Raw genomic sequence first — 25,271 nt, 5'->3', positions numbered from 1 at the left:
GGCCACAGTTTAGGAACATGCAGAATATAGAGAATATAGATACAAAATAATATCTAACAGCTCCATTGTTGATTGTTTATTGATCTGGGCATCCGTTCGCTCTCCATAACAATGAGCACGTGCTTTCAAACGAAGACCTGTACTTTCCATACTTCGGGGAAATGCTAATTAGAATGTTGTTTTGGCGCTATTATCGGTGATTCAGGCCTTCGCATGCTCTTCGCAATGCTCGTGTCCCGTGTTTTGACTCTGCAGTGGGCGTGACAGCTGCCACGCTTCCTTGTTTAAAGCTTTTGCTTTTTGTTTTTTGTTTTTTTGCCCACAATATTTGTCTCCACTGGGGTTTGCGCCACTCTTGCTCAGCCTGTTTGGTCGCCATGGTGGCTGATGGGAGTTGTAGTTCCACCAGCATAGACAGCCACTTCTATTGAGTCGCGTGCAACATCGCTGTAAAACTACATTTCCCGTCTTGCCGTCGGCCTCGTCGGGTTGTTAACGAGAAACCGGGGCTGCACCGCAAAAACTATCGGTCTGTCTGCAACCAGCTGCGTCGTCGCACAGCGCAAACCGCTGGCAAGTGAGTAGAGCTTCTCCTGTAGTTTGTTTAGAATCCGGCCGTGTGGAGGTATTGTTCAAAACGAATCACGCGACGGAGGCGTCAGGATTTCATGTGGTTGGGGACGATGTTTGTATATGTGTCGCTCCTCACAAGCCTTTAAAGTGAGTTGCATAGCGGCGAGAATGTCGCCAACTTTCATAACAGAAGGCGAGTAGAAGAAGTTAAACTCGCCCGCTGTGAGCAGTGTCTCTCTGTGAAGCTGAAATCTACCGTTTCAAGATGTAAACAATGACTGCGTGCAACGTCAGGCCGCCCGTGTTGGCACAGTTCAGGAGGTGCCATAGAGGCCTGACACCACCAGGGGGAGCTGTCGCATCCATGCTCTCTGTTTATGTTTATACAACAGAGTAAACACTCTTCAGCACCTTGTACAGTCTGATGGATGGATAGGTATTTACACCGATTTACAAGTGATTGGTACATAACCATCAGTAGAAGAAAAAACAAAAACACAAAAACTCCATGATATGCTTTTAAAAGATTTGATGTAAATACAACCATCTCGAGACTCCTCAACAGCTGACAGGCTATAATCATAAAGGGCCTCATGCAAGCTGTACTTGTTGGGTCATTGCTGACTACTGCACTTACAGCTGTTGTTTTTGTGAAGCTCTGCTTTTACTCTGTGTATTTCAGAGTAGTTATATGTTTTACATGCTGCTTTTGAAATCTATTTTATGCTTGGATTTGAATTTGTATCGCGGCCATTGTGCTGTGCTGTGACTTCATTATACACAGATGGAAAAAAATGTTTCCTCACTTTGTGTTTTACAAAGACCTGAAAGTCATTCGCACTGAACAAATTTGTGTTTTCGATTAAAATGTCATTGATTGGAATGTATCATATTTGCATGAACACAAAATTATTTGAAGTTGTCACATATACAAGTCATTTTCTGTCATGACATTGCTTATTTTACTCGAGTTAGTATTACGTAAGTGCCTGGTTTTTCTTATCAGACACAGCAAAAGTGATCACAGAGTTCTAATTACTGAAGAATGCATAGAGTGGCATGTATCCGTATTTCTTAAAGAATATAAAATACCACTCGGCATGGAATCCATTGTGAATAGTGAGTTCATTGCAATGTATTTACTTCTCTTCCACAAAGCCGGAAAGCAGTGATTAACGTCGTAATAGTTATAATGGCATCCCTTGTCATGTAAGTCCTGTAGAGGCTGGTTTTGACCTGTCTCAGAACCTCAGGTGACCCCTCTCTTTATCTACCCCCTTTTAGCGTGCATACCACCCTGAGGCCGGCGCTGTAGAGATGGTTCTCTCACCCGCCTGCCTCATCTCACTTAGTAGACACCGTCACATGTTCTGGATCGACTCACGAGATTGCAGACAGACTATAGTTTTGTAACCCAGGTGGGGTGTGTCTGACGGTGTGTCCAGGGCCATCCGGACGTCACTTGCTTAATAGTTAACGCTTTTATGAGCTAGTGCCTGGGTCAAAACTACATTTGAGATTAAAAAACACATAGGCTTGAAATGAGTCTCGCAGTACAGCATGTTGTATTGTGTGGACATTGAACATTATATCTTCACTGCACTGAGCTACAGGCCTTTTGATTGGCCTCATTCAAAACCCATGCAAATAGAGGCAATATCACAGCGTCATTAGCAGCCTATGACCATTACATCACATCCAAACACAGAAAATAATTCTGTTTTGACCCTTGAAATTGGTTAGACTTCATTAATGAACTTGACTAATTTGTACTCGGTAACATTCACTCCTGCACAAAAAGACAGTAAAAGAATTTTTCTCAGAAACTACTGCACGTTGATATATGGGGTTCTAATTTCCATTTAAATTGTGGGTGTACTCACAACTGATTATGCTTCTGAAGGGTAGATTATTATAGTTTAGGTTCGATTATTCTAATATACGAGTATGATTATATATCATAGCTACTTAAAACGTACTCCCAAAAGTACACCCCGAAATATAAACCTCTTACTGTAAATTATTTGATAGTTTGATTCCTCTACTAATCAGTAACTAAATCAGGCTGTGACGTATCGATTTGCTTTGACAGAATTTCTCAAGTGCTCACCTCTACTTTCTTTCCAGTCTCCTGCGGATTCTGTGACAGCTGGCAAAAAAATGTCGGAGACCTCAAGTGATGCGGAATCGTCCTGTGGATGGACCATTATCAGTAATGAGGTAAAAAAAGAAAGGATTTTCCCACCTCCTGCCAAATCAAATCTCTTTTTACGAGGGCTCCGATTGATATATGTATTGATATCAAATGCATTAAGTGGTGGAAATAAAATAACCAGCGCAGACAGAAAGTATAACAATAAGAAAATCAATGTAATAATCAGCATGTGAGTTCAATCGTTTTTAAGCTGCGTATAAATGAATGACTTTTTTTTCTTCTGAGTTTCATCATCGTGACATAAAATAACTTTCATGATTAAACATTTTTAATACAGCCCAAGATGTTTGATGGGTTAATTTTACTCTCCATTAATTACTGGGAGCACAGAGCGTTTCATTTTTTTAATTACTTCCTCTCTCTAACAACCAATCACAGCTTTCATCAGACTGCGTCATACGTAGTGACGACACCAGCCACACCTCCTCACTGAGATAAAAGTTCCTGTCGACTCTTTGCTCAGAGTTGCTCTTAGAAACTTCTGGTATCACTTTTAAGTCAAGATTCCTTGCGAGGAAGTTAGTTAATTAAACTGTCTATATATCATCTATTACCTTGTATTTGATAATTTCCATGACAACAGGCCTGTCAGAGCTCAGCATCCGTCACAGAAAGACTTCATTCGATGAATACGTCGATATAATATTTTGGGATTTTACTGGAAATGTGTTGTTTTCTCATTATAGTGTTTGATTCTAACACTGGCTGCTGTGTTCAGGGTTCAGACATCGAGACTTTGGGATCGGAGGTCGCGGTGGAATATGGAGTGGAGCCATTAGAGCGTCCTCGTGTAGAAGAGGCAGAGCTGCAGGAGGCACAGGCCTCTGCACCTGATGGTACAATAATCTTTATTATCTCATTTTGACTGGGACAAAAAACATTTGTGACATTATGTTCAATAGTGTCCTTGAGCTTTAGAGCAGGCAGACATTCATTGTCAGACAAGAATATTTTCCATACTAGATTTATTATCAGATTGTGTCATTTGAAATGAATTTTATTTAATACAAGTTGACTTAATTCATATTGAACATCTCTTCAACACAGTCAACTTTTGTCCATAATGATCTTTTCAGGCGTGTGTGTTGAAGAGGCTGCCTCAATTGACAACAGTCTGGGAGAACAAACCTTGGATGAGACCCTCCAGGCCTCAGAGGTGGGAGGACCTGAAACCAACATGCAGCAAGTTTTCGGAAAAAAAAACAAAAAACAATCCGAGCCTCCATGGCCTCCTTATACACTGTCCGTCTTGACTCTCTGCTCCGGCAGGCTGGAGGAAACCCCGCGGGGAAGGAGCACGTGTTGTCCTTCAGCGATCACTCCGACATCGTGACTCTGGGGGACCTAAAGGACGACGACCGCACCGAGCTGGAGGCGGGAGCCGCTGTCGCCGGGGATCTGTACCTCGGCACCTCCAGCAGCAGCCAGTACGCCTTCAGACCCGCGGAGCCCGGTACGACTGCCCTGGGGCCCTCACATGTGACCGGTTCCCTCGAGAAACCTGATTTCATTCCTACACACAGCGTTTCACAAAAAAAAAAAACTTAACACGACACGTTTCTTCTCTGTCCCGCAAGCAGTTTTGTTGTTGAGTCACTGGAAACTTCCTGAGAGTCTGGTGAACTTAGGCAGTCGTCTGAGAGGTCGTCTCACTGGAGGCCGCTCTTTCACAGGTGGCCTGATTTGTAAAAAGAGTGGATCTAAAACAAACGCTCAACTTGTTGTTCAGCAGTGCGCTAAGCTAACCCCACGATACAGTCTGAGTGTCAAGCTCACAAATTGTCTCTGCATGAGCAGATTTTTACAGTTTAATTTCCTCTCAGGATGTTGTTTGCGTGTTTTAAGAATTAACAAATGCATCCACAAAAATTTTTTTAACAGCGTTGCTCAGCGTTATTGTCTGCATGATTAACTGCCCTATTTTGGTCATTTGTACCTCTCAATATAATTGTTTTATCTTTTTTTCTTCTTCTTTCTATTATAGTTTTGCCAGTTCAGCAGCCCACGGTGAGAAACTCGAGCAGCAGTGAGGACGAGTCTGAAAGAAGCACCAGTACAATTGTACGAAGACGGAGGCTGAGAAAAAACACCACAAGCCTCACGACAGACCAGGAGGAGGAGGAGGAGGAGGAGGAGGCGCTGCTGCTGGTGTCGAGCATGAGGGAGGACGAGAGGGAAGAAGAGGTCAAAGAGACGTACCAGCAGGAGGAGGTCAAAGCAGCCGCTGTGAGGAGGCGACTGCACAGCGTCTTCGTCACATGCGTCCTGCTCGTCCTCCTTGTAGCCGTCTGCATGTCCTTTGGTCACTTCTACAGTAAGAACTCAACCCGCCATGGCATTTCACTAATGTTGGTCATTAATAACGTTAAAGTAGACCTTCATTTGTGCTGTATTTAAAAAAAAAATTCAGGCACTTATTGCTACAGGTAAATAAGTTGTTTTAAATCTTCGCAGGTAAAATGTTCCATGATGACCCGAGACGCATGGAGTTCGTTTGTGGTGTAAGTAGCGATGTAGCATTATGTGCAGTGATCTTTATTTTTTTTCGTTGTTATACAACACTACATGTCCCCATAAAACTGTCCTGTCATCATCATAATAAAAAAACACTTTAGTCTATTGTCGTTTATTGTAATATTGTAAATCAAGTGAACACAGAACAGCTGGGAAAATGTACCGTTAATTTGGTTTATTTTGTATGATAAATATGACACTAACCTGAACTCTGTGATGATTTTGACTTGTTTTAATTTAATTCAAACCTCTGCATAATTATGTTTGCTTTCCTGTTTCAGGGTGACGGGTCTTTTTTAGAGGAGTTTGACGATTTAGATGACTATGGCATCATCGAACCAGATGAGACAGACGTCTATCAGCTCAGAGAGCAACTTAAAAAGTTAAAGACTCGCCATATGGACCTTCTTGTCACAGAAATGCAGCTACAGGTAACTTCCCCATCTATTTCCTAACAAAACACTGATGAAATATTTGACAAAGTAGAAATTGAACACCCCACAATCGCCCCCTTTTTTCCTCAAGGCTGAAAGAGATCACCTGCAGACATCGCTGAAACGTGAGGCGGATGAGACGACGGGCATGTTGTCCGAGCAGCAGAGACTGTCAGCTGAAAACCAGCTGCTGAGAAACTCGCTGGAACGTGAAGAGAAGTCTCTGGCCACCCTGCAGGAGGAGCTGAGAAACCTGCGCTCGCACATTAAAGACCTGGAGGCACTGGGATCCGGCGCCGACTCCCTGCTGTCGGAAAACCAGAGGCTGAAGCAGCAGCTGGAGGAGGAGAAACGGCAGATGAGGAATCTTCACGGCCAGAGGGAGAGCGTCATGGCGGAGACGGAGGCGTTGAGAAACAAGCTGGAGAAGGAGAGAGGGGTCACGGAAGAGCTGAGGGAAGAGCTGAGCCGCCTGAGGGGTGGAGCCGGGAAGGAGGCGAGCTCGGGGGCGGAGGAGCTCCAGTCGCGACTGACGGAGCTGGAGAAGAGGCTGCACTACGAGCAGCAGCGCTCGGACCTGTGGGAGAGGCTGTACGTGGAAAACAAAGAGGCCCGAGCAAAAGGGGACATGGACCCCAAAGTGAAAAGCTCCAAACGAGGCATGGCGGGGAAAATGAAGGAGACCTTCGACGCGGTGAAGAACTCCACCAAGGAGTTCGTGCACCACCACAAAGAGCAGATCAAGAAGGCCAAAGAGGCCGTAAAGGAGAACCTCAGGAAGTTTTCTGATTCTGTCAAATCGACTTTCAGGAACTTCAAGGACTCGGCCTCGACCATCATGAAAAAGGCCCGAGGGTTTTACCACAAGAAGCGCGACGAGAAGCGCGCGAGGGAGTCGTGGCAGCACAAGTCCAACAAAGCTCCCCACAGGCACAAGTCCGACGCCTTCCGGAGCAACACGCACAAGTCGGACGGCAAAGCTCACGAAGACCGAGGACACGGCAGTCGCAAGGCAGGCATGAAGGGATGCGCCGGGGTTTTCGACTGCGCCTACCAGGAGTCGATGAGTCTCTTCAACAAGGCCGCCGAGCCGATCAGGGCCGACGAGTTCCACCAGCTGCTGCAGAGCTACCTGCACCAGGAGGTCGACCACTTCCACCACTGGAAGGAGCTGGAGACGTTCGTCAGCGACTTCTTCCACGACGGGCTGTTCATCCACGACCGGATGTCGTTCGCGGACTTTGTAAGCGGTGTGGAGAACTATTTGGCGGGCATGCGCGAGTACCACGGCCACGCCGACGGCGCGTTTGGAGACCTGGACGACTTCATCTACAGACATTTATTTGGAGAAACGTACGGCAAAAGTCACGGCCCGAGGTGAGTGCGGATGAGGACGACACTGGGTTTTCGCTTCTCTTATCCATTTGGTGTTTGAAAGGCTGGATGTGATTCACGGCGCCGAGCGCTTTCGGGGTTGCTTCATGCGGTTGAAAGCCTGACAGAACTGCAGAACCCTGGAGCACATATCTACCCGTCACGGAAATTAATGTTCTAAACACAAAACACACTAAAGTGGAGGAAACTCAAAATAACTCTGAAGGAAAATATAAACTAACAGAAGAGTGGTGAGGAAGCGCTGCCTTGAAAGGCTTCTGCAGTAATAAAAGTGAAATTAAGAGCAGTAGCCAATACTGGTTGGCCCTGGTTGGGCCATATCTTCAGCAGAAACATGATTATCAATGATGGCTCCAAGATATTTAGCTTTTTTTTGGAAGTATTTGTGTACATTGAATATTTAAATTGTTGTTTTTTGAGCCGAAAACCAAAAATGGGACACACTGGACAACTCGGTACACAGTTTGTTCTATGACTCGTACATCTTTTCCTGACGCGAGAGTTAAATCAGAATAAGAGGAGCTCACGGTTGACTGCTGATGTCACGTCATTTACATTACAGTAAAAACAACAAGGGACCAAGTATGCTGCCTTGAGGTACACCGAACGTCATCGCTGCTGCGTCAGACTTCTCTCCATTCAGAGCCACCCTCTGTTCTCGACCAGTTAAATAGGAACACATCCAATCAGTAACGTTATCACGTCAAATGGCTTTTAAGTTCGTACAACAGAAATTCCATAATCGTATCAAATACTAAAACCTGCCTGATGGCAGACCTGGTCCTCAGGGGCTCATGGCGTGTTTGGATGGCAGCCTTCAGTTTTAATAAGCTACACTAATAGAGCAAACACTGTTTTTGTTTTATTGACAAAAACAAATGCCAACATACTGAAATAATTTCTTTTGCCTTTGACCCAGCGGGCCATTTGAAGGACCCAGCGCAGACTCCAAGGAGGATTCGTGGGCAAAGAACCAACAGCGAAAACACCAGAGGGCCAGAGCTCGAGCGCAGAACGAACGCAAGTGGAGCCGATCGGGGAGAAACACGGACAGACACATGGCCGACGTGAAAATAGAGCTGGGCCCGATGCCATTCGATCCAAAATATTGACAATCTCACCCTCTCCGCTACTCGATTTTATATATTTGCCGCGCATTTTAAATTTTGGGTACGCGTCGAGACGCTAAACTGTTTTATGTTAACTTTTCATGGCTACTGAATGTCTTTTAGCTGTTTGCTGTGTTTAACGTATTACCTGGTTTGAAGACGTGGCGTATTTATTATCTGCTGCACGTTTCGGGAGTTTTAACATTTGACCAAAAAGTGAACTGAAGCGTTCTTTTGAATTTATGACCCTGAAAGTGGCATCGCTTTTAAAATTGAGCAGGAAATTACCAATCAGACTTCTGTAAAGAAAATGCCACAGTTGTGTAATGTTCTTTTTTTTTTTTTTTTTTGCTGCTAATGAGGTGTGTCTGTGTGATTTGCTGTTTTCTGACATTCCACCTCCTCCTTGTTTAACTGGACCTTGGGGGGTGTTTTTTTCTTTTTTCACTTCAAATTGACTGGAAAGATGATTATCCCAAATCATTTAATTGCACTTAAAAGTGTTTGAGTTGGAAAAAATATTTATATCTGTTGCACATTCATTCTGTCACGTTGTCCCCGGAGACATTCTTTCATAAATAAAGATGCTTCCTCCAACTCTTCCTTCAGGAAAATGAGTGTGAAATAGTTCTTCTCTTGCCGTGTAGTTATTCCACTCCAGAAACTCTGAGATCTCCTGAAAGGAAACGCAAACATTAGGCGCCTTTACTGAGCACTTTAACTTAAATGAAGAACTGTAACCTCTACCTTTTCCAAAACGTCAAAAAACACCAGATGTGATGGCAGCGAGTGTGTGTGAGGGAACGAAGCCCTGAGCCACAGGAGAGGAGCTTTATAGAAATCTGCAGCTTCGTCGAAATAACCCTCTTCTCCGAGGTCCGGGGGACACTCGAGGAACCTCATCTTCATCGGGCAGTGGACGTGGCTGCGGGGAGAGCGTGTTCGTGTCAAAACTTTTGATTCGGACGGGAGAAATCACAAGGTGCAAAACAAGCATTTTGAAATGAGCTCCATAATTGTCGTCTTGTCTGACACTCGAAACAGTCACACATTACAAACGCAGGATTGTACAGCCTGGAGTCTATTCCAGAGGTACTTCTAAAACAAGTCAGCTCACCATGAACCAAATCCCCTCCTCGACTCTCGTGCTGTAATTCTACCTAATAACCAGATGCACGGTGTGTTTTTTTTATTACTGATAACCGCAATGACTCATTCCTAACTTCTATTGTTTATCTCGTTTCCCTTTGTCACGAGACATTGTAGTCCACAAACTGGCACGTGTGGCTTGTAGGGTAAGTTATTAATGAATTTTGTACAGGATATAGGAGATTTACTCAAAGCTGTCCTATAAGTTTTAATATATTCCAAATGAGCTTCATCAATACATAAAAGAATTCATTTGTAAAAAAAAAAAATCTATTAAGAAGGGGACACAAATTCAGAAAGGTTTCCGAGAGGTTACTCAACGTGCTTTATTATGCTTGAAATAACCTCTTTTAAATATAATTCACAACTAAAAAAAAGAAAGAAAAAAAAGTTAACAATAGCCGTCTTTTTAAGTTCATATGTGGCAGATTTGCACACAGTGGACTCTGCCTCACATTTGTCTTGACTGCACGGAATTCAACCTACAAAAGCGGCACTTCTCTTCTTCCGTGGGCAGATTAGAAGCAATGCCACTCTGGACGACTCCCCCACACGGCAGTGTGTTTGGGGATTACGGCTCACTTAAAAGTATCCAGAGGATTCAGTGAAAAGCACCTATATCTACAGGCTTTGTAGTTGTAGGAGGAGCAGTGGAGGAGGTGGGCGGTCGGGCCTTTTCACAAGTCTGTTCATGCTGTAAACCTGCAGACTATATGTGTGACTAATGTTTTACTCAAGAAACCTTGTGCAACTCCACTAGATTTCTTTAAAAACAATCACCTTGGTGAGAAACACAAACACAAAAATAAACTGTTACTATGATTCATCCCTTTGGTTTGTTCGGGCTCTCGCGGGGGGGGGGACGACTCCCGTCAACCAAACTTGCTCTGCCGGGTGTGGCGACGCGTGTCGTACCTGTAGAACGGCGTGGAGTGGCACGGCATGAGGAAAAGGACGCTCGGCACGCCGCGGGCGGAGTCGCCGCCGACGTCGCACAGCGTCTGCAGGCGCGTCATGACGTCCAGCGAGCCACGCTGGTGAACGAGGCCGGTGTACAGAGCGGGGACCAGGTTGGCCACCAGCAAGGAAGCCGCCGCGGCCCGACGCCACGCTTTCAAACGAGAGATGGATATCCCTGTGGTTCAAAAAACAAACAAAAACAAAACAAGGAGGCCGTGTATAACATTACATCTGTGTGGCAGGAGGGTGTGATCAACACCGGGCGCGAGAGGAAGAACTCACCACAGAAGACCATGCAGAAAGGCAGCACGGGGTAGATAAACCTGAACTCCTTATGAGGTAGGAGACTGAAAAAAAATTAAACATATAAACTGACAATAAGGAATGACTGAAACTGGCAGATACACTGCAGTAGAGTTGTCGGTCAGCCGTTGCCTCCAGAAGACAGTTTGTTTATGTTAACTGTAAGGGGTTTCACACCCACAACTCACACACTCTGCAAAGGCACAAGAACAGAGTCTGGCTGGCTTTAAACAGAGAGACAATTCACTCCAGTTTCCTTTGAGTCCCTGATGATAAGATCCAATAGATTTATTGTGATTTTATGGCTCTTATCGTAAAATGTGCATTAGGTGAGTGATTCTACCCTCCTCCCCCCCCCCCCCCCCCCAAGTTAACTTCAGCTTTCAAGATCTGTTCGTTCTTCCAAATTTGATTGTAATGAATGAGTGAGAAGCTTGTTTAAAAAAAAAAAAAAGTGACACACAGGAAATAATGATCTCCACTGCACATCATCATACAACTTTTCTCCAAAGAACCTGAATGGTTCCTCTCTCTCTCTCTCTGTGAAACGGTTTTTACCTGTAAACCACGATGGTCCAGATGATGGCCACCAGCAAGATTTTGTATCGCGTGAAAGCGAGGCTGCAGCCGTGAAGAAAGAAAGGAAGATGGGGGCCGATCACCACGGCAAACCCTTGCGTGAGGTACCAGTGCCAGGGATGGGAGCCGTAGAAGTCAGCCACGCCGTGGAAAATGTTAAATTTGAGGAAGTTGAATTGAACCAGAGTCCACTGCAGAAAAAAAAGAACATTTAAAAAGAAAATCTGACTTGAAATACTGGAGTGAGACATGAAAACTGTTTTTTTTTTTTTACCTTCTCATAGTACACACAGTCTATCAGAGTGGAAATTATAACCGCCAACAACCTGGAAACGAAGAAATCATGTTGAAATTAAATAAATTGGGGGGGGGGGGAAGTGGTGTTTGAGTGGATAAGAGGATGGAAGCACAAACCCTGTAGGCAGATAGTGATGGGTGATGAGTCTCATTTTGTTTTCCTCCTGCCAGAAGTGGTAGATGAGCAAAGGAAACCAGACAATCAGAGCTGTTGGTCGAACGACCACGGCCAAGGCCACCAGGGCCAGATACTTCACACTGGAGCAGAAGAACAACAACAGACTGAGTGTCGGACCGGTGTTGGAGCGGTTCGGGGTAAATATAAGCGAGACAATCAGCTGTGTCGGAGACCTGTTCTGTGTTTTGGATCCTGGCAGAGGGAAGTAAAAAAGAGCCAGAGAGGTGAGGGCGGTCTCGGCGCTGTTGGTCAAAGTCCTGGTGCAACAAAACCACGTAAACCAGGAGCACATATGACAGAAGAACTGTGGGGGGAAACAAGACACTGCATCATTAAACTTAACAATGAAACTTCTATAAGACTGATTATCTGGTGAGTGACAATATCACTTTCATTTAAAATATCTTGCATACAACCGTCGCATCATGATTTCATCTGTAATCACTACTCGCATTAAATATCAAATGTTATCAAATTAAAGATTTCCTGCGTGACAAGTGAAGGAACATAAAACAGTATTTCGACTATACCATCCAATTGGCAACGTCCCGGTTTTCCAGTGTACGGAAGAGGAGGAAGACTTTTACATCTACATACGCCGACAAAAGCGCCTGGATCACTCGTGGAAGCCAAATCTGCAAGATAGACCAAGCTTAACCTTAGAAAGATGAGACACTGTGTGCTGATGAAAAAAAAGGAGAGGGAGTGATTAAAAAACAAAAAAAACAACAAAAAAAGCTCACCAGGAGATAAACGGAGTCACAATTCATGAAGTTCAGTATCTTGTACAGCAAGGCAAAGACGAGCGGATATGTGAAACCTCTTATTCCTTGCTTCCATTCCCAGGTCAGATACCCATAAGTCACATTGTTAAGGCTTCAACTTTACGGAGTTTAAGAGACCAAAACAAAACAGAAATAGCAAAAAATCCCCACCACTTTTGTACCTAATAAGTTCTATTTTAAGAAACAACGTTGTGTCTTTATGTCAACATTTTATTACAGAAGGTGCATTATGCCACGCTTTATCTTGTATTGCTCACGCACCATTATTTTTGACCAACAGATTCAAGTCAGTTTAAGAGTACTTTACTCCAAATTCCTACCGTAATATTCTTTGATATTACTTGTAGTAATAAAGGAGTATGTCTAGTATTGCACTGAAGTGAAATTAGATGTAAGCCTATGAAGGATTCCTTTTTATTGCATTTTGAAAACAGACATGAGACCATTATTTTCATTAATTTGCTCCAAGTTTAAGAGTACTTTACTCCAAATTCCTACAGTAATATTCTTTGATATTGGCTGTAGTAATAACTGAGTTTATCTAGTATTGCACTGCAGTGAAATTAGATGTAAATCTATGAAGGATTCCTTTTTATTGCAATTTGAAAACAGACGAGACCATTATTTTCGACCAACAGATTCAAGTAAGTTTAAGAGTACTTTACTCGAAATTTCTACAGTAATATTCTTTTGATATTTCATGTAGTGACAAAGGAGTATGTCTAGTTTTGCACTGAAGTGAAATTGGGTGTAAACCTATGAATACTTGTGTTTCAGAACAAATTGTAAACAGACTGTCTGTCTGTCTGTGACTTTACTCGTAATTCGAGTGGTGATTAACCAAGGATCGATCTCAGCTCTGCTGGCGAGAGGATATTTGAAGACCATGTGGTGGGACACCTCCAGAGACTGCCAGTACTCGTCGGGGACGAAGCTGGTCTGAACCAGGAAGCAGTTGATCAGCCTGAACGCCACAGCGAACAGCAGCACTCTGGCTCTCAGCGCACCTGTGGACGACGACGACGAGCACGTTCATCCAACCGCAAAAGCACAAACCACTCTCTTCCTTCCACTATGCAATGTTCCCAAACTGTACCGTCGTTCAGGGGGCTGTCATTTTCCCGAAAGTACAGCTGAGATTTGCGCTTCCTCAGCTTCACATCCTGTGTGTTGCTGTCAAAGCGCAGCCTGAGATTCTCCATCAGGACATTTCAACTCTTCAACTTCCTGCTTCCTGCACCTGCACGAAAACTCCTCTCCTCGAGGCTCGTTGACACTGGATTTAATTGAACTGTCCGCTGCACACCCACAGCGTTCCTTAGCAATCGCACAACGACTGACAAAACAGTCTTTATTCAAATATAGGTAATTATTAACTCAAACAGGACAAGAGTTCCGACGACTTCCGCCATTGAGATCTCATTTCCGGTGCAATGTTCACAACAAACTTCAGTGTAAAAGCTTCTTGTTTTCTCACAGTGCTCAATATTCAGTTTCAGATCAGTAGTGTGAAAATAACCACAATACTACAATACTGCCTCAAAGAAGTCAATAATTCTTAAATTCCCGGATCTGGTTTATCGTCACACAGCATAAATCAAGTACAAAAGCATCAACTGACGTTTAGAAACAGGGAGACGCAGCAGTTCGTTTTAAGGCGTTGTAAGCCCTCCTCCACTGGGGGGCGCTGCTCTGCTGCTGTGCTGCTCAGGCTCAGGCTCAGGTCACAGTAGAGGAAGAAGTGTCCTCTGTCCTCATGCTGCTGCTGCCGTTTCCTCCATAGGTTTCTTTCCTCTGTTTTTACTAGTTTGTTTTTTCCCCGTCTGTGTGTTTGTGCTGAAGTTCTCACCGTCTCGTCTCTGACACCGTGAGTTAAAACCCTCCCAGAAATCTGTTTATGTCGCGAACGAGACCTCCTGTCAGACCCGGAGTTGCAAAAAAAGGTGGTGGAACTGTAGCATGCAGGTTGTTTTGTTAAAAAAAAGACACACTTCTTAAAATAAGACTCACGAAAATACCGAGCAATAGTATTATAACTAATGTTTTATTGAAAAGTCCCTGAAGACCCTAAAGGCATAAGACTTTCAAACTCTTAAACCTGGTTAATTGATGAAAGTCATTACAAACGCTTGTATTTAATCCACGACTTTATACACATTAAATTTAAATACATTCATCTGGGAGCCCCATCCAGTCCCAATGTTTGCCAACATAATAATACTATCATAAAGGATTGTAGGACATTTATGAAGCCGAATTACATTTTTCATTGTTAATACTCGCATATATATAATGTGTTGCTTGTTTGTTGACATGTTTCTTCTATTTTTTGCGTTTTGTATAAGACATACTGTACTACTTCAATATAACCTTGATGACACATTGAAAATGTATTCAGATTCCTTGAAAGAAGGAAGTCCATCACTTAGGTATTAGTAACAATCCCACTGAGTGGAAGTTCTGCAACTGTAATTCCTGTCTAAGGTTTTCTCAGATATGCAATTTCACTTTTTCCTCTTGACTATCTATTGAATTGGGGATCACAACAAAACAAATTAAAGAGGTGTCAATGATGAACTATACCATAAAGCTTTCTACAGATACTTAAAAAGAGTCCTGCCACTGCTCATTAACAGGATTGTTTGAGTTTGACACCATCCAGCTGCTGCAGCTGTTCAGAGTGGAGAATGCTGTTAGAGAACCTCCTGTAGTTCAATAGTGATTATTAATGCTACAGTATTTCTTTAGTAACTTTAAATCACGAGCTTTCTTCAAACACAGCCAGCAAAACATAACATTGCTGGAAGTACTCACAGCAGTCATACAACAAGCTCTAAATGTTGCAAGAACGTGCAACATTCAACAGAGCGTGAAATAGCTAAAAACACACTAAAGTTCATTGGCAAGAAGTGCCTTGACGTGACATTGTTTCTCTTGCAGGGTCGTCTGGTGTCTGAAGTTGGAGAAGTCATGTTTCGACGAAGGTTGCCATTCGCACAGCTGGCCTTAGCTGCACTGCTGGGAGTCGGTGGCGGTATTTATATCTATGGGCCATATTTTGAGCCAGCGCCAAAGCCCTCGGAGGAGCCGAGCCAGGATGTACCAAAGAAAGAGAGCAAAACGGACTGAAAGCCATTCCTCACTTCCTGGAGAAAAAAACTTCACAGGCAGAAGCCGAAACAATCGCAGGGGGCAGGACTGTCACAGTGGGAGCCCAAACAACGTCTTTATTCCAGTAACTGCATTGTGTGGGTATACAACTATACAAAAAAATGTATATAATCATCCATTTGGAGCTGTCTGTCTCAAAAGGACTTTTCTCATGTTTTCCCGTACTGTACGTATGCTTGAAAAAGAACAAAGAAATGAAAAAATAAACCTCAATTCTATTTGCCTTATACTGTCATTTTTACTTCTGTACATGTGACAATGTAAGAAATGTAATTTATTAACTGAATAAATGTTTTTGAGTACAAAGCACCAGTTAAAATACAGTGTTTTACTAAAGCAATATCTTTTAATATATTCCTCTTTCGTGAGGATTCATGAGCACCATGTAACTACTGATTTGTAACATTCTAGAATTTTGCTTTAAAGAGATAACACATGCAAAAGTTTTGAGTTTTTTGGTTTTCTAATGTTTTCAGAATCTCCCCAATAGTCACTTGCTGTATGGTGCAGCTGCTTTGAAACATGATGGAAAATAAGTGCACCTATCGATCCGGGCACATAACATTTTTCCTAATCTGACCATATGACATGCAAATTACATATACAGTGAAAAGCTTCTGGGTCTCTACAGTAATCCAAGTCCTTGACCTGCACCACCGCACTCTTTCTGTGTTTGTCACATGTGGTAAAAGGAACTTTTCAGCTTTAAAGCTGATAAAAACTTTTTTGGAGGTCAAACGTGTCAGGAGAGCCTCAACGAAGTTTGAAGTTGTGGTATTTACCAGTAGCGAATGCATGAAAGCCGTGTTCACACAGAAATATTGTCCGGAAATGCATCGTTTTTGCATTTTTGTTTCAGAAATGTTTGGTGTTCTATACAGGCAACATTACTATAATGATCACTGTTCATGTGAAAACCCCTGAAAATGAATAACTCATGCTTAGGCCACTTGTTGGTGATGGAACATAAACATGCACAGAGAGCAGTATGATATAAATTACTGACCTCCATTGCTATAGGCTCATTCAGTGAAGTGTTCTGTCGCTTGTGATTGAGACCTACTGCATTAAAAAAAAAAAAAGACATTGCAACTCTGGGAGACATTTTCTAAAAGTTTTCACTTAAAGAAGTTTCGAAACAATATAACTGTATATTGTTGTTGTCCATGTCGATTTGTCGTATTGGTTTGTTTTAATATGTGTAAAGCTTCTATTTTTAGAGTCTCACGGATGTTTGTTTCTGTTTTGCAACGTCATTGCATATCATTGCACACCACTCGGGCTCACTCGGCGCTGCTCGGCTGAACTCGGCGCCGCTCGGCTAAACTCGGCCACGTTCGGCTTCTTTGTATGTCCGCGGGGAGGAGCTGTTTCTCCACAGTCACACTGACTGTAAGGTGGCGCTTTCTGTTAATGAGCCTGCTCCCATGTCTATCCAAACCTACCACCACCAGCAGCAGGAGCAGCAGCAGCAGCAGCGGGGACAGAGTCAGTAAAAACCCCCTCGGGTGTTATTGGGGAAACATTTCAGCGACCTTCTCCAGTTCCTCTAGCGAGCAGCGGGAGCAGCTTTTCACAACGACGCCTCGGGGCCGTCTGGTGAGTTTAACTTTTTCCTCCGAGAGTTTTCAGGAAATGTCAAGTCGCTTGAGCGCAGCCCTCGTAGAGTTTTAGTTGGAGTTCATACCAGTTCGAGGGACTTTTTTTTTTTTTTATCAACCTCACTTCACGCTCGTATCGTGTTGTGGGACTTCCTCCTGTGTCGTGCTGCTTTTTGCCACCTGCCTGCCTCCTCCTCAAGTTGAGCTGAGAAAACACTGTTCTGAGAGTTTGTCCCGGCAGGAAGTATGAACATGCCCCCCCTCCCTCCTCAGAACGGACTTGAGGCTGTGAAGCCCCCCACTTGGCACCATGTTGTCCTCTTGGCATGATGAAGCGATGGTTCTTGTTCCTCAGAGGTCACGTGGTCACAGTGACAGCCACATGAGAACCAGCTGAGGATCATGACATTTTGTCTGATCTAATCGATTTGGGGTTTTGTGTTTTGTTTTTTTTGCCTCAGTCTGGTGATGCTTTTCCCTTGCTGCTGATCAAATCTTTCTAAAGCTCTTTCTAAAGATGCAGGCCCTCCACACCTCCATCACCTGTGTGCAGCCAGGTTGTCTTCCCTGGCTGAAGGTGAAGTTTTACAAGTGTTTACTAAGATCTGGGTGTTCCCCCAAGGAGCCAGCCTTCCTCAGGGTGGGTCTTCCTCTCCATCCACCACTGATTAAATCAGCTTTTTTTTTTATTTACAGCTGGGTGGTGGTGCAGAAGAAAATACCAAAAAACATACCGTGTGATTCAGCACTGACTTTCCAAACATGTTTTACTTTAACCGATTGGGACAAACCATATATGTTGAGACACTCAAACCTTTATGGAGAGGATGCAACTGTACATAAAACATCTTTTTTGAAGTCTTCTAAGTATTTGGGGGTTTTTTTCATCCAAAGTTGGCAGTTTATTAAAAGATTATAATGGTTTTACTCAGTTTCTCAGTTAATACATTCCGAGCACTGGATTAAGTCTGAAATACAGTCCCCCCCCCCCTCTCTTTTTTTATTCCCACCACATCGGTGTTTGTTAGTTGTTTTCTAACCTGCCGACATGAGTCATTGACATTTAGAACCTCAATATATCAAAATCATTTAACTAGATTATAGTAAAATAATTGCTTATATCTTCTTTTTTTTTATAACGAGACCATATTATTTTTTTGTACCACCTTGTTAGATGTTTTCTGTTAGAAACATGGACTAAATATCATTAGGTTTGGACTTGTTGGACATATTTGAGGTGTATCTCTGGTTTTAAGACGTTTCTTTTCATTCAGGATAGCTGGTTAATTGGAAAGCCTTTTCCTCAGTATAATATATATTGAGATATTCAGTCAATTATCAGTTGAGGCACTCAAAACTACCTTTGGATTTCTTACAGTTGTATTATTATAATTATCTAAAATGCAGAGTTTACGAGTTTAGTTGACTCAATATTGTTCAGTATGTTGTTGTTTTTTAATACACTGTGGTTCAGACTGTGGGACCCCCAACTGAGAGCTTCTCTACATAGTATGAGTTAAACCCTGCCAGGTAAGACTAGTTAAGACTCCTTCACACTTTCTTGTCACAACACACATCAGAAGATAATCCTCCTCAAACACAGCAGTGTTTGTCCTTCCTACGTGGTATTGTTTTCGTCGTTTCCAACGGCAACGACGAATGTCGTTAAAGTTAAAAGTGACACGTCCTTTTACATTTCCATTTAATCACTAAGAACTTTTACCAGCACCGAGGAGCTCGGTATTATGTGACGCGGCCATGTGGGAGTCCCACAAGGAGCTTGTTTGTGTCTTCTTTTTTTTTTTTTAAAGGTTGAGGGATACATGAAACTTCCCAGTGTTAAACGAGTTTAACCCTGAGCACTAAAAAGGTATTGAAGCAAAGTGGATATATCACGGTAGTTCTAAGTCCAAACCACAGGCAGCAGGTCACAAGGAGACTTTAGATTTTCCTGTTTCAAATACATCAACTTTTAGTTTTCTCCTCTTCACAAAATGTTTTTTTTTTTTTTTTTTGCAGAGAGATTGAAGGGCAGGTTTTGACTTTTTTTGTTTTGTTTGCTGCACTCAGTTTTTTGTTCCTCGTGCAAAACAACAGACAGTCGGAGCCGGTTTCCTCCTCGCTGCTGTAATAGCTCTGGGAGGCGCAGTGTGATGAGGAAATGCAATTTTACATGTTTTTGCAAAGTGGACCTGAATCACTTGATCATGAATTGGCTGTTGACTTCAATTTCTTTGAAAGAAAAATGTATTAATTGCAAGATTAGTTTTATCATAAGTTGACGTCAGCCATCTGATTAGCCCTGATAGCAGTCGGCAGAAATTTGCAGACAAAATCTGCCCTCATTGTGGTTTTTCTTGTCTGTGTCACTTCTGATATATGTTGCTACAGAAGCTACAAATTATATTATGACTCTGTCTTTTTCTTTTTTTGGTCATGGTTTTTACAGCAATGTCAGGAACTATGTTTTCGAGAAATAAGTGCGATCCCGGATTGAGTTGTATTGAAAGATTTTCATATTTCAAGTCACAAAGGAAGACTGGCAAGTCAAATTGTAAATTCTCTGATGACACAAACACGTTTTTATGATAAAGGGACTTTGCACATAGTTTGCAGAACTGCCTGACAAACATCTGTGTCTGTTTCAGTAACGGCAGTGATGAAACCTTCCTCTGTGTAAAACCTTGAGTGTCTCTGCACCAGAAGAATAATGAGCTCATAGTTATGGGCTCATGGCAAAAAGTCATTATGACACTTTAGTTTTCTCATCGCAAAAAAAACCCAAAAAACGTTCTTTCTACCAGCGGCTCATTGTGTTTTGGTGATTTTCCACCTGAATTTCACGGGTAATAGGCCGATTTGCTTTTTTTTGCTTTTATTCTCTGTTTTGTTGCAGTGACTGAGCCTTTCACTGAGACATTTACACTCAACAGACCTCTGCACATTTTGATTTGTCGGTAAATGTCTGTAAAGTTGAGAATGTGTATTTGACCCCAAAAATCGATTGTTGGTTTTATTAAGGAATTGTTTTTTTTGTAATGCAGACATTTTGAGCAGAGTTGTGTTTAACAGTTGATGAGAACTGGAGCTTCTTCTGCCAGTCCGGATGGAGTTTGAAAGTTAAAAAGGGTGGAAGCTTCATTCATAACTTCCAATCCATCAAGTTTGGTCCATAGGCAGGAACGTGTACGTCACTGTTGTTGGCCTTCCAGCACCCGGATCACCATTTTTGGCCACATTGGCGCTTGGTGTTTTCCATCACAGTGTGGGTTTTTTTTTACCTTGGGTCTGGATTTTGCACGAGACCTTAAGCTGCTTGAAAGGTTCAGTTAAAGAATGCAGACCCCCCCCCAATGCTTTTTTTCTTCACCGGCATCACATGACGCATCTGCACTTTCCTCAAACTGTTTTTTTCTCCCGATCATTCAAGTGTTGTAAACGAGGACGTTGCATTCAGTGGTGTGGTTATGTACATAAATGGGTTCAATACGTACTCGTGTTCTTCACCACAATCCTGGTTTAACGTGGAGTGGAGGGACGCTAAGTCAATTTGTATTACTTTCATATTTTGACAGTAACCTTACGTTTTTTTTTTATGCCGTGTTTTCAGCGTGAGAGAAGCCGAGGAATTTGAAGTGCTTCCTGTTACAGTGTCGGCGAGATGAGGCCGGCGTACAAATCTATGCTTACAAGCAGGGGAATTGTCTCATCTCATTTTGTCTTTCTCTTACCAGCAGTCAGTGTAGGTTAAACTGAACACTATAAAATGGGTGTGCTCTGTGGGAGGAATGGCAGTGCTGTTCATAGCTATGGCATCTTTTACAGTATAAAGCCAACATTATTCTATTAATTGAAATGGGTAAGAGTACTGGAGATGGCTGCAGTGAGTGAATGGCTCCATGTACTGTGCATTTAAATTTCAATTCTATTTTTGGAGGTTTGTCTTCTGCACTGGGGTTCTGTCGTTTAAAAAAAAAAAAAAAATTCATCTTGGTTTATTTGCTGAGGCTTCTCATTGAGACTGGAGTGTCTAGAATGAAAAAAAGGTTGTTTCGGAAAAAATGTCTCCGACAGGTTGGAGGCACAACGTTGTCCAGAAACACGTTGTCTTTTCTCTCCAACACAATTAAATCATTGAGCTAATGTTCCTCCTTCAGTCACCAAACACGCCTCCTGTCCATCATACTGCCAGTTTGGTGGCATGTTTTACTCCCTCAGCGACTCGGTGAGGAAAACATGTACACAGATGTTTGTTCTGATGTAAACAAAAATGAAGGTTAATAGATTATTAATAGAACTTTAGCAAGTCCAGGGCTCGTTTCGGTTCGTTTAATAGACACGGCAAGTAAAAATCCTAAAAAAAAAAAAAAAAAAAAAAGGACTGTTGAAGTTGATTAATGGAAAACAAAAAGTTTGATCATTTAATAATTGGTTCACTGTGTCACTTTGTTGTATTCCAGATCTTAAGGACCCACGATGTCTGATGGGGAGTACGATTACCTCATCAAGTTTCTCGCCCTGGGTGACTCTGGCGTGGGGAAAACCAGCTTCTTGTACCAGTACACAGATGGCAAGTTTAACTCGAAGTTCATCACGACAGTCGGAATTGACTTCAGAGAAAAACGAGTGGTGAGTCAATATACGTTTTCGTCGATATAGCCCCCCCCCCCCCCCCCCCTCATCAGTCTATGCTATGGACTCACGATGCAACATTTTCCCTCGCATCCATAGCATTTTCAACACCCCCCACCGATTAGGAGCTTAAATACATTCCAAAAACATTAAGCAACGCACCCGCATAACAAAAGGGCGAGTGACGGAACGCTGCAACTGAAATCTGCGCGGTGACTCATGAGCAGCAGGCAGCACCCTCCTAAAGAATAAACACTGGCAAACAGCTCAGCCATGTTTACACTGTCCTCCTCCTCCTCCTCATGGAGCTCCTGGAATATCACCTGAACTACCAATACACTGGATTTACCTCCATAACCTTCACTGCCTTCAGGGGTTTCTCTCCTTTCCCCCAGTGAAGAAGCAAGACGCAAATGTGTTTTTTATTTAAAAAAGGAAAAACTTTGTAAATCACCCCGGCAACTTATGCCTAATGTCAAACCTGCTCCTGAGCAGCTTGTGTTCTGGATAAGCAGTCAGAGCTCCGCCTCCTGACCAATCAGCTCTCTTGGGAAAATGACCCCGCCCACTCTTAAATGATTGTGATTGGCTCGCGGGTTCAGCACTGAGCTGCAGCAGAGAGGAGATGAAAAATTAATTTAGAGTGATCTTTTTGACATGATAAAGTAAATCCGGGTCACTGAAGTTTTGAAGAGTGTTTTTTTTGTTGTTGTTGTTTCTTGTTCCAAGTTTGTTTCGCTCCACGACGGTTGATCTGTACTAATGAGGTTAATGATCACACCTGACAGAATTTCAGAAACTTACATTTATTGGAATGCAGAACTACTCGTGCCGTCGCGGTGACAAATGAATATTCCAACAAAAAAAAAATCACACGCGAGAAACTCAGCCTTTAAACAACGGGGATGGAAAACCTAAAGTCAAAGAAGCGCAGTGACGGAGTTCAGCCCGAAACGATTCTGCCGTAATCCAGTGAAACTGACTGATCACAGTGCCGTTTTGTCTCGCTGGTGAATTAATACGGTATAATCTTATGAGGTCTCGCATTAACAAGTCAGGATTGTTCTGGCTTTGGACTCGACAACAGCATTGCTTCTTTTTTTTTTTTTTTAGCCTGGAGGATGTGTTTTGATTCTTCATATTCTCAGAGAATAACTAGCTCTGATAACTGACAAGTCAACCCAGGAGATGGAGAGATCCTGGATATATGTTCATCACGGAACATAATCAAGTGTGTGATGCAATATCCAGGAGCTTTTTTTTTTTTTTTTTTTTTTTTTAACTCTGACGGCCTGTTCAGAGTGCAGCTTTTTGGCTTTAGCTGTGATTGGATGCAGCAAAGATAGACGATTTGAATCGACATTCGTATTCACATTGTTCAGATATTGCACAGCACTGCCAAGTTTTTTGACCTTTATCATTCAGAACAAGTACATTTTTTCTTTTCATTTCGCTCAGATATACAAATCTACAGGTCCTGATGGAGCTTCAGGCAAAGGACAGAAGATCCACATGCAGCTGTGGGACACTGCAGGACAGGAGAGGTAAGTGACTTGCCTCTGCTACAGCTTTATTTATTTTTTTATCTAAAAAAAGCGTCTCTTATCTCTCACGATTTGTTTTATTTCCTGGATGTCAGGTTTCGGAGTTTGACGACGGCTTTCTTTCGAGACGCGATGGGCTTCCTGCTGCTGTTCGACCTCACCAACGAGCAGAGTTTCCTCAACGTCAGAAACTGGATGAGTACGTCTCCCTGGCGAATGAACTTCAAAACAAAATCAACATTGTCATTTCATTGAGAGAGACTCTCAAGCATGCCGAGTTATGAGTTATGAACTTTGCTCCTGAATTTTCTTTCCTTCTAAAACAGGAATAAATAGATGATAAAGATGGGGGGTTTTTTTGTTTGTTTTTTCCAGGTCAGTTACAGGTTCACGCGTACTGTGAGAGTCCAGATGTTGTTCTGTGCGGCAACAAGTGTGATCTGTCGGACCAGAGAGCTGTCCGCGAGAACGAGGCCCGTGAACTAGCAGAGCAGTATGGGTAAGTGTGTGTGTGTGTGTGTGTGTGTGTGTGTGTGTGTGTGTGTGTGTGTGTGTGTGTGTGTGTGTGTGTGTGTGTGTGTGTGTGTGTGTGTGTGTGTGTGTGTGTGTGTGTGTGTGTGTGTGTGTGTGTGTGTGTGTGTGTGTGTGTGTGTGTGTGTGTGTGTGTCTATGTGTGTCTATGTGTGTGTGTGTGTGTTTCTGCCAACCTCTCCCTTGAACGTTTGTCAAAAAGGCAGTGGCAGTATTGTTTGCCAAGTCTGCACAGGAGAACCCAAGTCTAAATTGGTCCTCGGCGAAAAGCAAATATTTGTGCATACATGTAAAGTATCCTGCTCTGCCCCCGGTCAGACACACCTTTACGGAAAGAGAAAAAAAAATACAGTTTTACGAGTGCGGCTTCTAAAGCTTCTTTAATGACTCCAAGCCAACCGCAGAAGCACCTAAAGTGCAGGATTACAGATTTGTCATAGATTGTAATCTGTATTTTCGCTGCCTCTCGGCCAAGGACTCCCCTTGTTTTTTTAAATCTCAATGGGACTTTCCTGGTTAAATGACGGGAGGTCTGTGTCACATTCCGTCTCAGGATCCCGTACTTCGAGACGAGCGCCGCCGACGGGCAGAACGTGGGCCAGGCCGTGGACGTCCTGCTGGATCTCATCATGAAGAGGATGGAGCGGTGCGTGGACAAGTCCTGGATCCCCGACGGGACGGTCCGGGCGAACGGACCCGCTCACCTGGACATCTCCTCCGAGGCCGCCGACAACAGCAAATGTGCCTGTTAGAAGACGTCTCTCGTTTCGCGTCGTTGGTGGGAATAGAAGAATACCTCCAAGTATAACAAAGTGGGAGTTTGTGTAATATATTGTATGTTAGGTGGCAGTTAACACGACCTTTCACCCCCCCCCCAAAACCAGAGTTTTACGGATTTACTGCCACTGACGTGTTGTGTTGTGTCGTTTATCAGTATCAAGGTGAATGCCTTTTGAATTTTTGGGCATTCGATTTTTCAATTCCAATCTTTTCGTTAATGATTCCTTGGTTGCCGCGAGCGTGGGGATATTTATTTCCTTTGATGCTGAGCTTTAGTCGAAGATGTCGACCGGCAACTTCAGCTTTCGTCTCTGTTGTTTGCGACTCCAAAAAAAAAAAAAGAGCTGCTGTGCAACACGTGCCATAGATACACTGTTAATACTTTGAACCTGCTGTCAACACACACTGCTTGTAGATGGAGTTCAACATCGGTGGTGTGCTACTGATGTCTCTCCTGAATGTCTGACTGAACGCTGTTCTCTCACTGCTGCATCAGAGAACACACACCTCAGGTTGACCAG

The 25,271-nt window shown here is 43.1% G+C and overlaps 3 protein-coding genes across 5 annotated transcripts; 2 read left to right on the top strand and 1 right to left on the bottom strand.

Moving 5' to 3' along the window:
* Positions 1–506: 506 nt before the first annotated feature.
* ccpg1 (cell cycle progression 1) lies at positions 507–8,776 on the top strand. 3 transcript variants are annotated; one of them, XM_080510499.1, is made up of 11 exons: positions 507–577; positions 2,701–2,793; positions 3,507–3,624; positions 3,865–3,944; positions 4,058–4,241; positions 4,369–4,461; positions 4,773–5,102; positions 5,243–5,289; positions 5,584–5,733; positions 5,828–7,113; positions 8,051–8,776. In XM_080510499.1, exons 2-11 carry the CDS (start codon positions 2,734–2,736, stop codon positions 8,241–8,243), a joined length of 2,541 nt encoding a protein of 846 aa, XP_080366625.1. In that variant the 5' UTR covers positions 507–577; positions 2,701–2,733; the 3' UTR covers positions 8,244–8,776. The 3 variants fall into 3 exon arrangements, with proteins under 3 accessions (XP_080366625.1, XP_080366624.1, XP_080366626.1); XM_080510498.1 differs by having other exon boundaries at positions 4,366–4,461; positions 8,051–8,247; XM_080510500.1 differs by lacking the exon at positions 4,369–4,461 and having other exon boundaries at positions 508–577; positions 8,051–8,775.
* pigb (phosphatidylinositol glycan anchor biosynthesis, class B) lies at positions 8,776–13,819 on the bottom strand. The gene is made up of 12 exons (XM_080510782.1): positions 13,588–13,819; positions 13,377–13,498; positions 12,450–12,575; positions 12,237–12,341; positions 11,880–12,010; positions 11,646–11,786; positions 11,506–11,557; positions 11,211–11,422; positions 10,632–10,696; positions 10,305–10,524; positions 8,988–9,165; positions 8,776–8,916 (listed from the first exon to the last, which is right to left on the bottom strand). Exons 1-12 carry the CDS (start codon positions 13,691–13,693, stop codon positions 8,788–8,790), a joined length of 1,587 nt encoding a protein of 528 aa, XP_080366908.1. The 5' UTR covers positions 13,694–13,819; the 3' UTR covers positions 8,776–8,787.
* A 3,299-nt stretch (positions 13,820–17,118) lies between these two features.
* rab27a (RAB27A, member RAS oncogene family) lies at positions 17,119–24,968 on the top strand. Its single transcript, XM_080505504.1, has 6 exons — positions 17,119–17,261; positions 21,724–21,892; positions 23,354–23,439; positions 23,535–23,638; positions 23,815–23,938; positions 24,524–24,968. The coding sequence occupies exons 2-6, from the start codon at positions 21,740–21,742 to the stop codon at positions 24,720–24,722; spliced, it is 666 nt and encodes a 221-aa protein (XP_080361630.1). The 5' UTR covers positions 17,119–17,261; positions 21,724–21,739; the 3' UTR covers positions 24,723–24,968.
* Positions 24,969–25,271: the final 303 nt, after the last annotated feature.

Source organism: Blennius ocellaris (genome assembly GCF_963422515.1).
Source record: "Blennius ocellaris genome assembly, chromosome: 1".
NCBI lineage: Eukaryota > Metazoa > Chordata > Actinopteri > Blenniiformes > Blenniidae > Blennius > Blennius ocellaris.
The sequence above is the reverse complement of the archived record's forward strand: the minus strand, read 5'-3'. Positions and strand labels throughout refer to the sequence as shown.

Coding starts and splice junctions, on each gene's coding strand:
- ccpg1 (XM_080510498.1), top strand. CDS start 2,734: ATGTCGGAGACCTCAAGTGATGCGGAATCGTCCTGTGGATGGACCATT. Junction 5,103..5,242: donor GTCCTTTGGTCACTTCTACA/GTAAGAACTCAA, acceptor AAATCTTCGCAG/GTAAAATGTTCCATGATGAC. Junction 7,114..8,050: donor GGCAAAAGTCACGGCCCGAG/GTGAGTGCGGAT, acceptor CCTTTGACCCAG/CGGGCCATTTGAAGGACCCA.
- pigb (XM_080510782.1), bottom strand. CDS start 13,693: ATGGAGAATCTCAGGCTGCGCTTTGACAGCAACACACAGGATGTGAAG. Junction 13,499..13,587: donor TGACAGCCCCCTGAACGACG/GTACAGTTTGGG, acceptor CGTCGTCCACAG/GTGCGCTGAGAGCCAGAGTG. Junction 11,423..11,505: donor ACTGTGTGTACTATGAGAAG/GTAAAAAAAAAA, acceptor TTTTTTCTGCAG/TGGACTCTGGTTCAATTCAA.
- rab27a (XM_080505504.1), top strand. CDS start 21,740: ATGTCTGATGGGGAGTACGATTACCTCATCAAGTTTCTCGCCCTGGGT. Junction 23,440..23,534: donor GACACTGCAGGACAGGAGAG/GTAAGTGACTTG, acceptor CCTGGATGTCAG/GTTTCGGAGTTTGACGACGG. Junction 23,939..24,523: donor GAACTAGCAGAGCAGTATGG/GTAAGTGTGTGT, acceptor ATTCCGTCTCAG/GATCCCGTACTTCGAGACGA.